Source organism: Pan troglodytes, chromosome 15 (genome assembly GCF_028858775.2).
Source record: "Pan troglodytes isolate AG18354 chromosome 15, NHGRI_mPanTro3-v2.0_pri, whole genome shotgun sequence".
NCBI lineage: Eukaryota > Metazoa > Chordata > Mammalia > Primates > Hominidae > Pan > Pan troglodytes.
In genome coordinates, this window is record NC_072413.2 from 21,172,335 (window position 1) to 21,191,420 (window position 19,086).

The window sequence follows — 19,086 nt, forward strand, 5'->3', positions numbered from 1 at the left end:
AGGCGGAGGTTGCATTGAGCCGAGATTGTGCCATTGCACTCCAGCCTGGGCAACAAGAGTGAAACTTCGTCTCAAAAAACAAAAAACAAACAAACAAAAAAAGGCAAGAAACAACAGATGCTGGCAAGTTTGCAGAGAAAAAGGAATGCCTGGCCAGGTGCAGTGGCTCATGCCTGTAATCCCAGCACTTTGGGAGGCCAAGGCAGGTGGACCACAAGGTCAGGAGTTCAAGACCAGCCTGGCCAAGATGGTGAAACTCTGTCTCTACTAAAAATACAAAAATTAGCCAGGTGTGGTGGTGGGCTCCTGTAATCCTAGCTACTCAGAAGGCTGAGGCAGAGAACCACTCAAAACAAGGAGGCAGAGGTTGCAGTTAGCCAAGATCATGCCACTGCATTCCAGCCTAGGTGACAGAGCAAGACTCAGTCTCAAAAGAAAAAGAAAGGTACGGCAAGTAAGAAAATGTGGTACATATATACCATGGAATAGTATGCAGCCATAAAAAGGAATGAGATCATGTCCTTTGCAGGGACATGGATGAAACTGGAAGCCATTATCCTCAGCAAACTAATGTAGGAACAGAAAACCAAACACCAAATGTTCTCACTTATAAGTGGGAGCAGAACGGTGAGAACACATGGACAAATGCGGGGAAGAACAACACACACTGGGGCCTGTCGGTAGAGGTTGGTAGAGGGAGGGCATCAGGAATCATAGCTAATGGATGCTAGGCTTAATACCCAGGTGATGGGTTGATCTGTGCAGCAAACAATCATGGCACATGTTTACCTATGTAACAAAGCTGCACATCCTGCACATGTGCCCTGGAACTTAAAATAAAAGTGGAAGAAAAATTAAATAAATAAAAATTTAAAAAAAAGAAATTACCCGTGTATGCTCATCAATAAACTGTACACACATCAAAGGCCGAGTGCGGTGGCTCACGCCTGTAATCCCAGAACTTTGGGAGGCTGAGGCGGGCAGATCACGAGGTCAGGAGATTGAGACCATCCTGGCCAACATGGTGAAACCTCGTCTCTACTAAAAATACAAAAATTAGCTGGGTGTGGTGGCAGGAGCCTGTAATCCCAGCCACTCAGGAGGCTGAAGCAGGAGAATTGCTTGAATCTGGGATCTCGGCTCACTGCAACCTCCGCCTACCAACATAGCGAGACTCTGTCTCAAAAAAAAAAAAAAAAAAACTGTACATACATCAGTAAACTGACATTATCATTCACACATCAATCTCTTTTTTTTTTTTTTTTTTTTTTTTTGAGTCTTGCTCTGTTGCCCAGGCTAGAGTGCAATGGTGCAATCTCGGCTTACTGCAACCTCCACCTCCCAGGTTCAAGCGATTCTCCTGCCTCAGCCTCCCAAGTAGCTGGGATTACAGGTGCCCGCCATCATGCCCAGCTAATTTTTTTGTGTTTTAGTAGAGACGGGGCTTCACCATATCGACCTCTTTTTTTAGGTAAGCGTGACTCAATTGCTGGGAAAATGACCCAAATCTGTGTCATGACACCCAAAGAAGGCGCTGCTCATGGAAGGGCCACATAAGCAGCCTGGCAGAAGACTCGGATGCCCTGTCTACCTCACACTCAGCCCACCTTCCCTATTTTAGATGGCAGCCCCATCACCCACACCTGTCCAAGCTCAAATCTCTAGCTTCATGAACTCTGAGAGCTTCCATATTCCCCATACCTAGAATATATGGGTAATGGGGTGTGCATGAAGGATTATGGGATATGAGAAGGCCAAAGCGGCAAAAGCACAAGGCACACCTTCCTAGGGATTTAGATTTTATCTTAGAGCATATGAGGAGCCACTGGAGGATTTTAAACAGGGAGCAACATACTGGGGTGGAAACCTATGGGCAAGGCTGGAGGCAGGGCTTTACCTGTGAGAGCTCCCTGATCCCCGGCAAAAAGTCCTTGAAAGTCCACTGTTAACTTTTTTTTTTTTTTTTTTTGAGACGGAGTCTCACTCTGTCGCCCAGGCTAGAGTGCAGTGGCACGATCTGGGCTCACTGCAAGCTCCGCTTCCCGGGTTCATGCCATTCTCCTGCCTCAGCCTCCCGAGTAGCTGGGACTACAGGCTCCTGCCACCATGCCCGGCTAATTTTTTTTGTATTTTTAGTAGAGACGGGGTTTCACTGTGTTAGCCAGGATGGTCTCAATATCCTGACCTCGAGATCCGCTAGCCTCGGCCTCCCAAAGTGCTGGGATTACAGGCGTGAGTCACCGCGCCGGGCCAACTATTTCTTTATTCATACCCTCATCTCTGTTCCTGAGGCCACTCCACAGTGCAGATATTCATCACCCTTCACATGGATTCAGGTTTCAGCTCCCTAAACCAGTCTCCCCACCTTCTGTCTCTTGCTCTTTCCAAAAACATTCTCCATGTGGCCACCAGAGTTCTCCTTTTAACTAAGTCTCATTATTTCACTAGTCCCCATACCCCTGCTTAAAATCAGTAGCTGTGTAGCTTTGTAGCTCCCACCTGTAATCCTAGCTACTCAGGAGGTAGGAGGATTACTTGAGGCCAGGAGTTGGAGGCCGCAGTGAGCTATGACTGCACCACTGCACTCCTGCCTGGGCGACAGAGCAAGAACCCCCATCTCTAAAAATATAAAAATAAACAATAGCTTCCCCTTATCTTTTAGATAAAGTCCAACCTGATTATAAAATCCATCTCACCCAGGGCTGTCTCCTCGCCCTTCTCCCACCCCACATTCCAACCATACCAACGACCTGGAATTCTCTGAACATTCTGTACCTTGCACCTCCACACCTTTGCACATGCAGTCTCCTGTGTGAAAGCTCACAGGAGACAGCTATATTTATTTTCAAAATTCAGCTCAGACACCATGTTCTCTGCAATACCTTCCTAAGCTCTCCTCCCCTACAAAAATAAAGTCCCATTTAGGTCGGGTGTGGTAGCTCATGCCTGTAGTCCCAGCAATTTGGGAAGCTGAGGCGGGCAGTTCGCCTGAGGTTAGGAGTTCGAGACCAGCCTGGCCAACGTGGTGAAACCCCATCTCTACTAAAAACACAAAAATTAGCTGGGCGTGGTGGTGCACACCTGTAATCCCAGCTGCTCAGGAGGCTGGGGCAGGAGAATCGCTTAACTTGGGACATGGAGGTTGCGTGAGTGAGGCGAGATCACACCACTGCACTCCAGCCTGGGCAACAAGAGTGAAACTTCATCTCAAAAAAAAAAAAGAAGTTGCCCCATTTGCTCTTATGGTGCCTCTATCAGTGCACAAATTATATTGCATGACAATTATTTGTTAACATGTCAGTCTCCTTTCTGGACTTTAAATTATTGAATGGCAAGGGCCAGACATCATTCTTCTTTGTTTTTCAGCACTAAGTAAAATATCTAGCACACACATAGCATGCCCTAATTAAATTTTTTCTAAGGGAGGGAATGTATGAAAGCTCTAAATTAAAGCCCTTCTCTTGCTAAATCTGAAGATTCTGCCTAAGTTCTCACTTAGGCTAATCAGAATGTCTTCATAGGTCCCAGCATCTGACTTGTGTCAGGTGCTTATTAAACAGCGCCTGAAGGCCAGGCACAATGGCTCACGCCTGTAATCCTAGCACTTTGGGAGGCCAAGGTAGGCAGATAGCTTGAGCCCAGGAGTTTGAGACCAGCCTGGGCAACATAGCGAGACCCCATCTCTATAAAAAAAATTAAAAAACAAAACCAAAACAGTGGCTGAAGGAATAAACCCATGAATCATATGTCACTAAATTCTTAGTCTTGGTTGCCCTTCTGAACCTTCTTTAGATCTCTATGCTCCTCTGAAGTTATCAAAGATAGAACAAAGTCCAGATATTATCTATGCAGTAATATCTCATTTATCTAACCATAACTACTCAGATGAAGCCAAGAAGCAGGAAGAGGAACAGGACTATAAGTGACCAAGAAAGACAGTAATTTGAAACATAATACCTTATACTTGAGTCATAATTCATGGTTTTCACTGAATCTCATTCCATTCTCACAACAGCCTGGAATTAAACAGTCAGTGCACCTGGCTCAAGGTCACATAGCTATTGAGCCCAACCTCAAACACAAGTGTGTGCACAAGTGGTGTGCACCTTTCACTCTATCAGAGAAATCTCAAATGTGTGTCACACATGTGTGCACAAAACTCTATGCATTTTACTCACTGAAGAGCTCTGCATACGAACCATAACTGCGGCTACTTTGCATGTATTCTTTTTGTTTTGTTTTGCTTTGTTTTGTTTTGTTTTGCCTTTTGAGACAGAGTCTCGCTCTGTGGCCCAGGCTGGAGTGCAGTAGCATGATCTCGGCTACTGCAACCTCTGCTTCCCGGGTTCAAGCGTTCCTCCTGTGTCAGCCTCCCTAGTAGCTGGGATTATAGGCACCCACCACCACGCCCAGCTTTTTTTTTTTTTTTTTTTGAGACAGAGTCTGGCTCTGTCACCCAGGCTGGCGTGCAATGGCGCAATCTCTGTTCACTGCAACCTCTGCCTCCCGGGTTCAAGCGATTCCCCTGCCTCAGCCTCCCGAGTAGCTGGGACTATAGGCACGCACCACCACACCCAGCTAATTTTTTTGCGTTTTTCATAGAGACGGGGTTTCACCATGTTGGCCAGGATGATCTTGATCTCTTGACCTCGTGATCCACCCATCTCGGCCTCCCAAAGTGCTGGGATTCCAGGCGTGAGCCACCATGCCCGGCCTTTTTTGTATTTTTAGTAGAGAGGGGGTTTCATGATCCGCCCGCCTTAGCTTCCCAAAGTGCTAGGATTACAGGCATGAGCGACTGCACCCGGCCTTTGCATGTATTCTTACAAGGATGTACAGGCACGTGAATGTGTACATGGGTGAATGAGGGTTTAAACATGTATGTCTCTATACCCAAATTAGAAGCAGAAAATTGGCCAGGTGCAGTGGCTGTGAAATCCCATCTCTTCTAAAAATACAAAAAATTAGCTTGGCGTGGTGGCAGGCGCCTGTAATCCCAGCTACTTGGGAGCCTGAGGCAAGAGAATCGCTGGAACCCGGGAGGCAGAGGTTGCAGTGAACTGAGATCGCACCATTGCACTCCAGCCTGGGCAACAAGAGCGAAACTCTGTCTCAAAAAAAAAAAAGCAGCAGCAGCAGAAAATTAAAAAGGGTTGACTGGCAGAGGTAGGCACAATGCCAGAATCGAGGAACAAGAGCTGTCAGAAATGACACAGACAAAGATAGTTAAAACAATAGAATTCTAAGGCCGGGAAGGTGGCCCATGCCTGTAATCCCAGCACTTTGGGAGGCCAAGGCGGGCAGATTACCTGAGGTCGGGAGTTTGAGACTAGCCTGACCAACATGGAGAAACCCCATCTCTACTAAAAATACAAAATTAGCTGGGCATGGTAGCACGCCTGTAATCCCAGCTACTCGGGAGGCTGAGGCAGGAGAATCACTTGAACCTGGGAGGCAGAGGTTGCGGTGAGCCAAGATCGCGCCATTGCATTCCAGCCTGGGCAACAAGAGCGAAACTCCATCTCAAAAAAAAAAAAAAAAAATAGACTTCTGGTATTTTAAAGGAATGCAGCCATCTTAGAAATATTACTTAGATGAAATGATCCTTCTCTGCACATGATATAATTAACCATATGCCCACATTTGAGGGTGCTCCAAGACCAATAGATCCTAAAATTAGTTTTGCCAGTAAGCAACCTACCAGATCATCTGCAAGTAATGCAAGAGAAATCACAGATCATATTTAAGACCTCAGTGAAGGCTGGGCACGGTGGCTCATGCCTGTAATCCCAGCACTTTGGGAGGCCAAGGCGGGCGGATCACCTGAGGTCGGGGGTTCAAGACCAGCCTGACCAACATGGAGAAACCCTGTCTCTAATAAAAATACAAAAATTAGCCAGGCGTGGTGGCACATGCCTGTAATCCCAGCTACTTGAGAGGCTGAGGCAGGAGAATCACTTGAACCCGGGAGGCAGAGGTTGTGGTGAGCCGAGATTGCGCCATTGCACTCCAGCCTGGGCAACAAGAGTGAAACTCCGTCTCGGGAAAAAAAAAAAAAAAAACCTCAGTGAAAACCCCCTTCTTGCAACACAAAGCAGTGCCTTCCACCCCTCCCTGACTGTTGCCATGTATGACAAACATCCCATATGCAGAGATGAGTCCAGGCCAGATACAAGGACACACAAAACACAGAAGGACCCCACAGAAGACAGCCAGTTCTCTACACAACAGTAAAATCAGAGAAGCTGGAAAGGAAGTTGAGGAGTGAATGGGGCAATACAGAAATTGAAAGAAAAAAGGACACAAACTGATTGGAGAGCGGTGAGCCAATGAGCAATTGCACCTGGTGCAAAATTCCTGTGCCCCAACTGCTAGAGCAGCTGCCCCTCAAATGGACAGAATGTCTGAGCTTCTTCACAGTTGCGGGGTGGAAGGCATCTCTAAGGTCCTAGGCTCTCCCAGGTTGGAAGGGCATTTTTCAAGAATAGAGGCATCTGAGGGATGGGGCTATGGAGAATCATCATCTCAGCACCTCCAATGGCTTTACTGAATGTACAGATTTAAATAATGTTTTATTTATGAGATGGAGAAAAAGCCAAGGTGGACTGAAATGACAGTATTAAAAATCTAGCCCACAGAGGCCAGGTGCAGTGGCTCACGCCTGTGATCCCAACACTTTGGGAAGCCAAGGCAGGTAGATCACTTGAGGTCAGGAGTTCGAGTCCAGCCTGGCCAACACAGTGAAACCCCGTCTCCACCAAAAATACAAAAAAATTAGCTAGGCATGGTGGCACATGCCTGTAATCCCAGCTACTAGGGAGGCTGAGGCAGGAGAATCACTTGAACCCAGAAGATGGAGGTTGCAGTGAGCTGAGATTGCACCACTCAAGCCTGGGCGACAGAGTGACTCTATCTAAAAAAAAAAAAAAAAAAAAAAAGGAAGAATCCAGCCTACAGAAATACTCATGCAGCTGCAAAAAGATATTCACTGGAGCATTATCTGTAAGACTGAGAAATTGAAACCAACGTACATGGCCATTAACAGAGGACCAGCTAGATAAATAAACTACTATGCATCCTTAAAATTCACATGAAATAATATGAAGCATTTTTTAAAAAGTAGATCTGTAAGTAGAAAAGAATGTCACTGATAATGCTAGAGGAAAAGCACACTGTAGAATTACATGTAGACTAGTATGACCTCATTTTTGTAAAAGAACAAAACTACACCTCTTTTTTTTTTTTTTTTTTTTTTTTTGAGATAGAGTCTCACTCTGTTGCCCAGGCTGGAGTGCAGTGGTGCGATCTTGGCTCACCACAACCTCTGCCTCCTGGGTTCAAGAGATTCTCCTGCCTCAGCCTCCTGAGTAGCTGGGATTACAGGCGCCTGCCACCACACCCAGCTAATTTTTGTATTTTTAGTAGAGATGGGGTTTCACGATGTTGGCCAGGCTAGTCTCGAACTCCTGACCTCAGGTGATCTGCCCACTTCAGCCTCCCAAAGTGCTGGGATTACAGGCATAAGCCACCACACCCTGCCAAAACTACATCTCTTGAAGGAACAAGAAAAAAAAAAAATCATTGTGCCTGTGGTCCCTGCTACTCAGGAGGCTGAGGCAGGAGGATAGCTTGAGCCTAGAAGTTCGAGGCTGAAGTAAGGTATAATCACACCACTGCACTCCAGTCTGGGTGACAGAGCAAAATACATGTCTCTTTAAAAAAAAAAAAAATCAGGAAGAATATGCAAACTGCTAATAGTGCTTACTGTGAGAAGCTGGGGAAAAGGTGAGTGTTTTTGCGATACACTGTGGTACTGTTTGAATTTTCACACAAAGCATACGTTAACTATATATATATATGTGTTGTCAGAGACATTCCTCTCTATCTCCTTCTTACTCCCAGACTGCACTCACATCCCAGCCTCTGTCCAGCCCTCCACCCACCACCTCCTACCCCAGCCCCACTTACAGATGCAGGCAGCAGCCAGCAGGCGGCTGGCAGCATAAGGGGCGAAGCAGCTCGGGAAGAGAGGCTGTACCATGTAGTTGGCAAAGGTGATGGCAATGATGGCCTGGCTGGTGGGCTCAATGATGAGCAGGGAGGTCCAGAGTCTGATGAAAGCAAGGAATCCTCCAAAGGCCTCCAGGATATAGGCATAGCTGGCCCCAGATTTCTTAATGGTGGTGCCGAGTTCCGCATAACAAAGGGCCCCAAAGACGGAGAAGAGGCCCCCGACAGCCCAGATGACCAGAGAGAGACCAAAGGAGGCACTGTATATGAGCACACCCTTGGGGGAAACAAAGATGCCCGAGCCGATCATGTTCCCCACAATCAGGCACACGCCGTTAAGCAGTGAGATCTCCTTCTTCAGCTTCACCTGCTCTGGCCCCGGGCTGGCCCCATCACCCAAAGGGGAGGTTTCCACCTCAGGCTGGGAGGCCACTTCATACTCAGTGCTGTCAACCATGGTGGAGGAGAGGAAACCCTTCACCAGCTTCCTGGCATTGCCCTTTAAGGAAGAAAGATGATGCTATAGATTAGGTGGTTGGCAATTACATAGAACCTCTACCCGCCTCCAACACAGGGTAATATGGGCAGCTCACCAACCACTGCGGAGACCTCCAAATAACCTTTTCTCCAGCTCACTCATCAAAACAACCCCAACTTGAATATTTGTCTATCTATCTATTTATTTATTTATTTATTGACAGAGTCTCGCTCTGTAGCCCAGGCTGGAGTGCAGTGGTGCAATCTCGGCTCGGCTCACTGCAACCTCAGCCTCCTGGGTTCAAGCGCTTCTCTTGCCTCAGCCTCCCAAGTAGCTGGGATTACAGGCACCTGCCACCACGCGTGGCTAATTTTTTTTTTTTTTTTTTTGAGATGGAGTTTTGCTCTTGTTGCCCAGGCTGGAGTGCAATGGCGCGATCTCAGCTCACTGCAACCTCCGCCTCCCGGGTTCAAGTGATTCTCCTGCCTCAGCCTCCCGAGTAGCTGGGATTACAGGCATGCACCACCACACCCAGCTAATTTTGTATTTTTAGTAGAGATGGGGTTTCTCCATGTTGGTCAGGCTGGTCTCAAACTCCCGACCTCAGGTTATCCGCCCGCCTCGGCCTCCCAAAGTGCTGGGATTACAGGCGTGAGCCACCTTGCCCAGCCTCCAACTTGAATTTTTAAGAGAAGGCACTCATTCGCCAGAGAGAAAGGATCTGTCTCTCATCATTAGGATATTGCTGCCCACCCGACTCACCAAATAGAGAACTAAATCTTGGGCCGGGCGCTGTGGCTCACGTCTGTAATCCCAGCACTTTGGGAGGCCAAGGCGGGCAGATCACCTAAAGTCAGGAGTTTGAGACCAGCCTGACCAACATTTAGAAACCCAGTCTCTACTAAAAATACAAAAATTAGCCATGCGTGGTGGCACATGCCTGTAATCCCAGCTGCTTGGGAGGCTGAGGCAGGAGAATCACTTGAGCCCGGGAGGCAGAGGTTGCGGTAAGCCAAGATTGGGCCATTGCACTCCAGTCTGGGCAACAAGAGCAAAACTCTATCTCAAAAAAAAAAAACAAAATCAAAAACAAAACACTAAATGTTGGTTCTCTCTGAGCCTGCTATAATACAAGACAGGCATGGGGGCAGTGTGGCAGCTCCCAGAAAATAACTATAATGGCTTGACCCCGAGTTTTCAGCCTTATCCAAAACCCGTCTTCCCTCCAATTTCAGCTTCAGGGATCACCTGTGCTGAGGTACAACATTAGGAACTGACCTTACCAGCAACTAATCTGTGGGAGTGTCTCATGACACTGCTCTTTTCCCCAAGGACTCTACGTCTGCCAAAACTAAAGGCTTCAGAAATCTGCTGGAAACCCACAACCATCCTCCTGCCCAAAGAGCATCCCTTAACCCTTAGCTGGAGTCTTCAGCCCTGGCAAAGCCCAAGTAGACCCACCTCACCCTGAAAGAAGACAGGCTATTATCTTTTCCTTGCTTTTCCTTTCCCATTCTCTGGTATTCTAAGCCTCCTGCTATCAGATCCCTCACATCAGCATCGTTGAATCACCCAAAAAAGTATGAATGAGAGAAGGACGATCCAATGTACCATAAAACCTAGAGATGATTGGAGGCAGCTGATGGCCACTCCCTACCCCAGAGTTGCTGCTGGAGAGAAACCACCCCGAGCCAAGGCAGGGAGACAGCTGCAGCCAGGCAGCACATGCTGGAAAACACCGAGCAGGAGACAGCTGAGAGGAAAATGGGAGAGGCTAGTCAAGCAATGGAGAGATGTTAGGGTGAGAGGCACTCGGGAGAAGAAGCGATTAGACACTGCATAGCAGCAAAGAGGAGGGTTAGCAAGGTGAGTGGAGATGAGAAGAGGGTGGAACGCACACTCACTCCTTGGTCCTGGATATAAGCAGGTTCTCACGGCAGTGTGAGCAGCAGTCAGGGAGAGAAGTGCCTTCCAGGATCTGTGGTCTGATGCTCCTCCTTCCCAGCCAGCAGTAAAAGGGAAGGCCAGACAAATGCCTATGGATTTAAGCAAGAAGGGTGGAGGAGGTGAGGCAGCCCGCAAAGGAAGGAGTGAGGGAGGGGGAAAGGAGTATTAAGCAACCATCTGGGTCCAAGGTTCACTGGCCCTTCACATCTGCAAAAGGGGCAGCTAGGAGCTCTTGGCTCAGCACTTTCTGTGATAAGAAGGTGCTCTCTCAGGAATCTCCTTTGTCAGCTCTGCTCTGGGACCAGGGGCCCAGAAGAAAGGACAGTCAGCTGGGTGCAGTATCTGTAGCCCTGGGGAAGCTGTCCCAGAGCAAGTTAGCTGAGGACAGGACAGTAGCGGGGAAGGAATACACAGCACTCTCTCTCTCTGTGTCCTCCATGCCCCACCCTAGCCTCTCTTCTCTCTCACCCCAAGCATTTAAGAAAGGGAGGAAGGTTGCACAGTGTGACACAAAGGCTTGTTCCCATGCTGAGATTACAGGAAGTGTAAGAGCAGTCTCTACACCATGTGACTGGGCGTTCTAAGAGAACTCTGCACACTTCCCCATGCAAAGAGAGACTGGGGGTTGCCTCCAAGCCTGGGCCACTGCCCCAAAGTCTGAGCCTCAGACTACTTCAAAAGAAACACAGTCAAGAGATCAAATATCTGACTGCATCCCCACCAGACCCATGTGCCTTTTCATTCTTGACAAAACATACCAAGATCTCTGGGATAAGCATAAATTCCTATAAACGCCTTCCTCAAATATAAGTTGACTCCACTTTCCTAAAAAATACGAGGAAATTGGGCCAGACGCGGTGGCTCACGCCTGTAATCCCAGCACTTTGGGAGGCTGAGGCAGGCGGATCACAAGGTCAGGAGATCAAGACCATCCTGGCTAACACAGTGAAACCCCGTCTCTACTAAAAACACAAAAAAATAAAAATTAGCCGGGCGTGGTGGCCGGCACCTGTAGTCCCAGCTATTCGGGAGGCTGAGGCAGGAGAATGAGGAGAATGGCATGAACCCGGGAGGCGGAGCTTGCAGTGAACCGACATTAGGCCACTGCACTCCAGCCTGGGCAACACAGCAAGACTCCATCTCAAAAAAAGAAATTAAAAAAGAATATGAGGAAATCAGATTTCACTGAATTCTGTTGGACAGACAGGCCCAGAACAGGCAGAGGAAGCTGAGCATTTTTTGGAAATCACATAGTTTATGCTATCTTTATTATTTACTTTAAATCTGGTATTCTGAGTCTCTTTTACCAACAGAAATAGACCCTATCCATTCTGAAATCCAACTGTCTGTTTCTTCTCCTATCTGTTCTAACCCTCTTTGGTTATTCCACAACCAGAGAATAGAGATCTAAATATCTCTGGGAGACATCTCTACCATACATCCTCCCATTCTAGCTCTTTAAACTTTTAATTTAATCTAGGAGGAGGATTCTGGTGTGAGCCTTCCCAGAGATCATGCTTCTCCCAAGACAGGCTCACAATGATATGAAATCCTTCTGGAGGAGACTCTCCTTTTCTCCAAAATGCTCCTGTAATAATAATTGCTATCACTTATTGAGCACTTACTGGGCCAGACACACTGCTAAGGACTTAAGCACATTATCTCATGGAACCTCCAGAGCTCATATACTCTTAATCACACAAGTATACTATCGCTCCATCTCCCCATCCCCCTGGCCTGCCTTAGTCTCTAGGCCTTCCTTTTATTTTATTTTTTTATTTTTTATTTATTTATTTTCTTTTTTTGAGACAGAGTCTCACTCTGTCCCCCAGGCTGGAGTGCAGTGGCACGATCTTGACTCACTGCAACCTCCACCACCTCCTGGTTCAAGCAATTCTCATGCATCAGCCTCCTGAGTAACTAAGATTACACCTGGCTAATTTTTGTGTTTTTATTTTGGTATTTTTATTTTATTTTATATTATTTATTTTGAGACAGACACTTACTCTGTCGCCCAGGCTGGAGTGCAGTGGTGCAATCTCGGCTCACTGCAACCTCCACCTACTGGGTTCAAGCAATTCTCCTGCCTCAGCCTCCCGAGTAGCTGGGATTACAGGTGCACACCACCATGCCCAGCTAATCTTTTTTGTTTTTAGTAGAGTCGGGGTTTCACCATATTGACCAGGATGGTCTTAAACTCCTAAACTCAGGCAATCCGCCCACCTCGGCCTCTCAAAGTGCTAGGATTACAGGCATGAGCCATTGTGCCCAGCCTAATTTTTGTATTTTTAGTAGAGACGGGGTTTCGCCATGTTGGCCAGGCCGGTCTTGAACTCCTGGCCTCAACTGATCCACCTGCTTCTGCCTCCCAAAGTGATAGGATTACAGGCGTGAGCCACCGGTGCCACCTTAGACCTTGCTTTTGGACAGGAATTATCTACATGAATTACCTGGGGGAAGATGTAAGCAGACTAGATTAAAAAGAAAGAAAGCCTCTGTCATCCTTCAGTCTATAGCCTAGACGAAAGGCTCCAACAAAGTTTGTTAATCTCCTTCCTGGCTGCCCCTCCCCTTTCTCATTCTTTGCAGGGATAACAGGTGATTACAAGTCCTCTTGGCAGTGCTGCTATTGCTAGGGTGCCCACTTCTAAAGCAAACAAAAAAAAAACACAAACACATCATCACGCCTGCCCTTTTAAGACCAAATTCACTGGCACCAAGGGGTGGGGATGTGTCCTAATATGACGTAAAAGAAAGGAAGGAAGGAGGGACAAAGGAAGGGAAAACTGTGAGGGGGAATGGAGAGAGAAGTGTACAGGGTTTCATTCCTGACTGGTAGCATCTGAAAAGTGAAGTCCTAATCCGTGGAATTTTGAGACAGAAATCTGCTGGGGGTAAAACCCACACTCCAGCAAACAGCACGCCCTAGTGGTAGCACCAGGAAGTGCTAGTGGACTCTAACCTACTTCAGTCTGCCCGTGCGCACTAGGCAAGGGAGGCTGCCATGCATTGAGAACATGAAGACCCCCTCTTTTCTCAACCACTACCTAGCACCCTGGACAAGAAGGCACCATCTTTGGCAGCTCACATTTCTCCCTGAGACCCTGGGTCTTAGGGTAATGCTTCCACCATTCAGGCAGCCCCACCATTCAGGCAGCCTGGGACCAGCAACACCCCTAGGCTCTCCCAAAGGGGCTCTTCTACCCCAGGTTTTTTTTTTTTTTTTTTTTTGGTTTTTGGTTTTTGGGTTTTTTTTCCCCGAGATGGAGTTTTGCTTTGTCCCCCAGGCTGGAGTGCAGTGGCACAATCTCTGCTCACTGCAACCCCTGCCTCCCGGGTTCTCCTGCCTCAGCCTCCCAAGTAGCTGGGATTACAGGTGCCCGCCACCGCGCCCAGCTAATTTTTGTATTTTTAGTAGAGATGGGGTTTCACCATGTTGTCCAGGCTGGTCTCGAACTCCTGACCTCGTGATCCTCCCACCTCAGCCTCCCAAAGTGCTGGGATTAAAGGTGTGAGCCACCGTGCCTGACCCACCCCAGGTTTTACATGAGAAACCCCATAAGATAACAGCAGCCCTTGTTGCCTTTCCCTGTCTGAGATGCATTCATCTCTGAACACCCAGTGAAGATTACAGGACAACACACTCATCCTACAGCCTGTGGAAGAAATTTGATTCAGAAACTGGCAGCAGGGGCTCCAGTATGCAGTGCTGGGCAGGACAGCCAATGGAGCCCCTCACCCTAACCTCACCCTCGAATGACAACACCAAAACACAATTTCTCCAGGAACTAGCACATAATTCGGGGTCTTGGCTCCTCAGCCAAGCTCAGGGAACTACTATAAGAACACACTTTCTCTCCCAGAGACCCCATGTCCTGCCTTCCTGGCTCCAATCGGTCTGTGCTGCCTCCCCTAACAACAGAAACAGAAAACAGATACACTCTGGTATGACTAGATTTCCCCATCACTCCAAGCTAGAAGCTCAGCTCCTCCCTCCCCAGTTCTCTGTTTGTTTTTCTATATTCCACTGTGGCTAAGACAGTCTCTTTAAAAAAAAAAAAAAAAAAAGTGAAACAAAAAAGAAATTGTTTACTCCTGTGGCCAGGGCTTCCATTAAGGAAGGGCTGAAGTCTCTGGGCAGAAGGTTCAGCCCAGAGAGGGACAGGGCTGGGATCAAGAAACAGGAGGCTCTTGGGTCTCCATTCAGCCAATTTTTAGGACTCCATCCTCCTCCTGCACTTCCCCTCTCGCCCATTGTCCCTCCTCTCCCACCTCTTACCTGTCCAGTGACCTTTGGGCAGGTGCGGGGAGGAGGGGCTACCAGCTGAGTCAGGGGAGAGGGGAAGGTGCTAGTTAGGAGAACCAAGGGTATCGCTCACGCTGCAGCAGCTGTTGACTCTGAGGAGCAGAAAAAGCAGAGGGTAACGGGGACTGAAATGGAAAACAGGAAAACACATGTGTGACTCTGGCCGGCAGCGGGGAGGGGCCAGGGGACGGGCTGGAGCTGGGACTGCCTGGTCAGACCCAGAGGACCTCAGTGCCTGCCCGCCTCCAGGCACCTTCTCTACTACACTGGCACCAAATACCTGAGTCTCAGCTCCTTCTCCTCCCTACCTCAGCCCCACCCCCCCTTCCTTGTTGCCCTACATTTACTGAGCACTTAAGCTTTCCCCTCCATTGACAGTGACCTCTGATGCCTCTTGCAACTCCACTCATCCCATTTCCTACTCATCTCCCACTCATGTACTATCCTTAGTTCTGCAGAGGGGATACGATCCCATGGTTAGGGGAAGGAAACTCTGCAGTCCCATCTCAAGAGTGTCAGTGCCATTTCAGCCCCTAAAGCAAGCCAAGGGGAGGTAATGCAAGCCAAGGAAGACCACTTATAGGGGGACAGCCAAGCACACATTTAAACACCAAGCAAGCTCACTCACAGCTGAGATCTCTAATTGGTTCAGGTGATATCGATGTATGTCGCCAGGTAAGAGCCAACTGGGCCATGGCACCCTGGGCAGACTAATGAGTTGGCATCCCTTCGAACCAGTTTTATTTAAACATCTGTCGAACGTTTACTTAGCAGAGGTAGGGGAAATATCAATTTTCCTGGAATACAAATTGTGTAAGCCTCTTTATATTTAAAATTAGAAATTATTACACATCAGCCGGGCGCAGTGGCTCACGCCTGTAATCCCAGCACTTTGGGAGGCCGAGTCGGGCAGATCACAAGGTCAGGAGTTCGAGACCAGTCTGGCCAACATAGTGAAACCCCGTCTCCACTAAATTTACAAAAATTAGCAGGCATGGTGGCAGGCGCCTGTAATCCCAGCTACTTGGGAGGCTGAGGCAGGAGAATCGCTTGAACCCGGGAGGCAGAGGTTGCAGTGAGCACTCCAGTCCAAAAAAAAAAAAAAAAAAGAAATTATTACATATCTTCATCACATGCAATCTTCTGAAGCAAACAACTTCTTGGTAAGCATAGTAAACCACTTAAAATGTAGATAATAGTATAAATCTCTTGCCCTCAGGGAGCAGCACTTCACAATGCATCAGGAATTTTTGGAATTACAACTGTGACTAATGCCTTTAAGCAACTGTCAGCTGGCTGGCCCCAGGGCTACACCCTGCAATTTGCACCTGTCTGTTGGAAAATTACTCCAGACACAAGCAGTCCGGGTAAGGAGTTGTCAATAAGTCTATGTCACTGGATGAAAGCCAACTCATATTTCACCCCAAGACACAGAAATCATAGTACACTGGCACCAATACATGAATTATTCCAAAGATATTTTAGTGTCCTTTAGACACTCTCAGCCTGCTACCCAACTTGCCGGCCCCTTAATTGCACTCTGGGGTCGGGTCCAAGTCGTAAGGGAGGTCCTAGAAAGAGAGAAGCTGTCCTTGTCTGCATGGGCCTCCCTGCTGTCTTCCCCACTCCACTCCAGCTTCACTGGCTTCCCTGCGGTGGCCGCACAGCAAGCATGCTCCCGCCTCACAGCTTTTGCAATTCCTGTTCTCCCTGCCTGGAACATGCTTCCCAGTGATATTGTCCATTCCCGGTGTCATTTGTTTGCTGTCACCACCCCCACTAGAATGTAAGCGTCACAAGAGCTTTGTTCACTACTGTATCCCCGCAGTGCAGGGCTCACATAGACAGTTAATAAATGTTTGCTGGGTTAATAGATGAATGAATGAACTATGTTATCTATTTGATTTCCCAGGTGGCTAGGCTCCTGCGCATGTCCTTGAATTTGCTCTCCAGGCCCTCCTGTTTGGCTGCCGCTCTGGCTCCTAAGCAAGGAGTACCCGGAGGTACTCTTTTTGACAGTAATGCGTTAAAGGCAAAGAAGAAAGTATGGCTTTCACAGTTTTACTGGGAGGCCTAGAATGATTTGAAACGGACTTTTGTTTCATTAATGGGAAAAGCAAAGCAAAACAAAAAGCCTATCATCTAACACTCTTTCCCTGGATCCAGGAAATTGTCTGCTCTACCTCACACCCCAGCTCAGGTGACCGGTCTGGGTGCGGCGTGGAGATGGCGAGAGCTAAGTGCTACGGCCGCGAAAGGGTGAAGGGCAGGGGAGGAAAAGGCCGAGGGGAGGCGAACGCTCAGGTTCACACATATGCAAGCGGGCTCTACAGCGGACGTCGAAGCATACACTCAACTCCCCACCATGCGCCGGCCCGCTGCTCTACCCCTGAAAAGCTCTCCCCTGGCCCGCGATCCTCGCTGGCCTATCCCTTGGTCGTTCCCATCCCCCTCTCCGCCCCCGCCCAACCTGCTGGCCTCACTCACCTTTGTCCCTTTCTCCCATCCCCACCCCCCAACCACCCTCGCTTTCTCCGGGCCCCTCCCTGCCGTTTGTCTCCCTTTTATTTCCCTCCTTCCTTTGGGCCCCCAGTCTGCGGCCCTAGGACAACGCCTTCCCAAGCTCGGACCCAGCCACCGTCCGCCTTCATTACCCATCTGAAGAACAGGGTGGCCCCGAGGCCCAGGTCTGGCTGTGGGGGCCCACCCGAGCTCTGCCTTGGGGGACCAGGACCTCACCCCAACAGGCGTCCCTTCCGCTCCCTCCACCTGGCCAAGCAGCCCCCGCCCTTCCCCCGACTCTAGGAAGCGCTAGAAGAGGGGGTTGTGGTGGGTGTAGGCGAAGGGCGCGCAAAGGTCCAAGCACCGAGACCTCGCAAACGGCTCCCTGTCCGCTCCTCGCTCCCGCACAGCTGGATTGCTGCGGGGAAATGAAAATGACCGCGGATACCCTTAGAGACTGGTCCTCCACCCCATGAACGCTCAGCTTCCTCTTCCCTCCCTCCCAACCCTGCATAAGCTGGCGGCCAGACAGGGGTCTGGGCGAGCGCCCCAACCCCTGACCACAACTGCCTCCGGCCCCGAGATGCTTGGCTGAATCTCGGTAGTGCCCCCAGACGGGAAGCCCCTTGTTGAGGGGGCGGGGGCGGGAGGCGGGGCGAGGAATGTGCCTCCTCGGAGCCGGAGGAGGGGTCTCCCGAAGGCCGTCTCTTCCACCCCGGGTTCTCGACTCCCCGCCCACTCGGGGTAGCTGTTGCATCAGCTTCCAGATTCCAAACCAAAGAAAGTGGGCTCCACTAAGCTGGGAAGGCGTCGGGCAGCAAAGCCGCCGCCAGGAGGCAGCGCTTAATCAAAAATGTCCGGGCCGAGGGGGCCCAGGATACCGGAGTCCCCGGAGCATCTTTCATCTGAAGTCTTAGCAGCAGCGCGAACCTAACAAAAAAGGGAGTTGCTGAATTAGTTCAAGAAAAGGGAACTGGAAATGCTTCATCACGTTTTAAGGCTAAAAGATGGCTTGTAAATAATATAACTACCTTTTATATACCTTTTGGACAATCTAGCTTTGAGGTTTTTTTAAGCCAACGTTGGCGCTCTGCGGAGATCCACGGAGAGCCACCGCCTTCAAGACCAGTCTGATAGAAACACACAGAGCTTACGGAATTTCCCAGCCGCCAGGCAAGGAGGAATGTAGTCCGAAGTCATGATTTGCCCATCTTGAAGCTCAATCATTTAACACCTAATTTAGCCAGTACTGATATAGCAGAGATTTGACAGCTCTGGGAAAAGAAGCAGAATATGTCGCAATAAATTATGTAAATATAAGGAAATAATATGCAAAGTAGTGTATTGAGTAATTTGTAGCCACAGTTCTCACATTTCTTGCATGAGGTGACAGTGATTTGTTCTTTGTACTGTCCTAAAAAGGGAGATAATGAAAGAATTCCCAAACAGTTCACTCTTCTCTCCACAACTTCTTCAATCTTAGAATGTTCTCACAGGCATGCAAAAAGGAAAAGAGATTGCAAAATGAAGTAGAATTGCCTACCCAGAGTCAGCTTCCTTCGTCTTATGTTCCTTCTCCAATGTCATTATCAATCACAACAATTACAAGGCACCTAATTTCCCAGAGCAAAGCACTTGTACAAAAGTAACTGTAGGGACCGGGCGCGGCGGCTCACGCTTGTAATCCCAGCACTTCGGGACGCCAAGGCGGGCGGATCATGAGGTCAGGAGATCAAGACCATCCTGGCTAACACGGTGAAACCCCGTCTCTACTAAAAATACAAAAAAAAATTAGCCGGGCGTGGTGGCAGGCGCCTGTAGTCCCAGCTACTCGGGAGGCTGA

At 48.7% G+C, this 19,086-nt stretch overlaps 1 protein-coding gene across 25 annotated transcripts in view; it reads right to left on the reverse strand.

Annotated features, from left to right (window-relative positions):
- Positions 1 to 19,086, reverse strand: part of SLC7A7 (solute carrier family 7 member 7) — a 57,298-nt gene that overhangs the window by 31,659 nt on the left and 6,553 nt on the right. For 2 of the 25 annotated variants that reach the window (XM_063793200.1, XM_063793198.1), the window contains exons 2-6: positions 18,275 to 18,517; positions 18,020 to 18,173; positions 14,715 to 14,833; positions 10,393 to 10,524; positions 7,969 to 8,509 (exon numbers count right to left, since the gene is read on the reverse strand). In XM_063793200.1, the coding sequence (XP_063649270.1) occupies positions 7,969 to 8,467 (499 nt within the window). In that variant the 5' untranslated portion in view covers positions 8,468 to 8,509; positions 10,393 to 10,524; positions 14,715 to 14,833; positions 18,020 to 18,173; positions 18,275 to 18,517. Of the gene's footprint in view, positions 1 to 7,968; positions 8,510 to 10,386; positions 10,525 to 10,903; positions 10,995 to 12,885; positions 13,589 to 14,714; positions 14,893 to 15,369; positions 17,039 to 17,228; positions 17,325 to 17,395; positions 17,985 to 18,019; positions 18,174 to 18,274; positions 18,518 to 18,615; positions 18,658 to 18,786; positions 19,016 to 19,086 lie in introns of those variants that run through there. The other 23 variants (XM_063793207.1, XM_063793209.1, XM_063793212.1 and 20 more) reach the window with 22 other exon arrangements.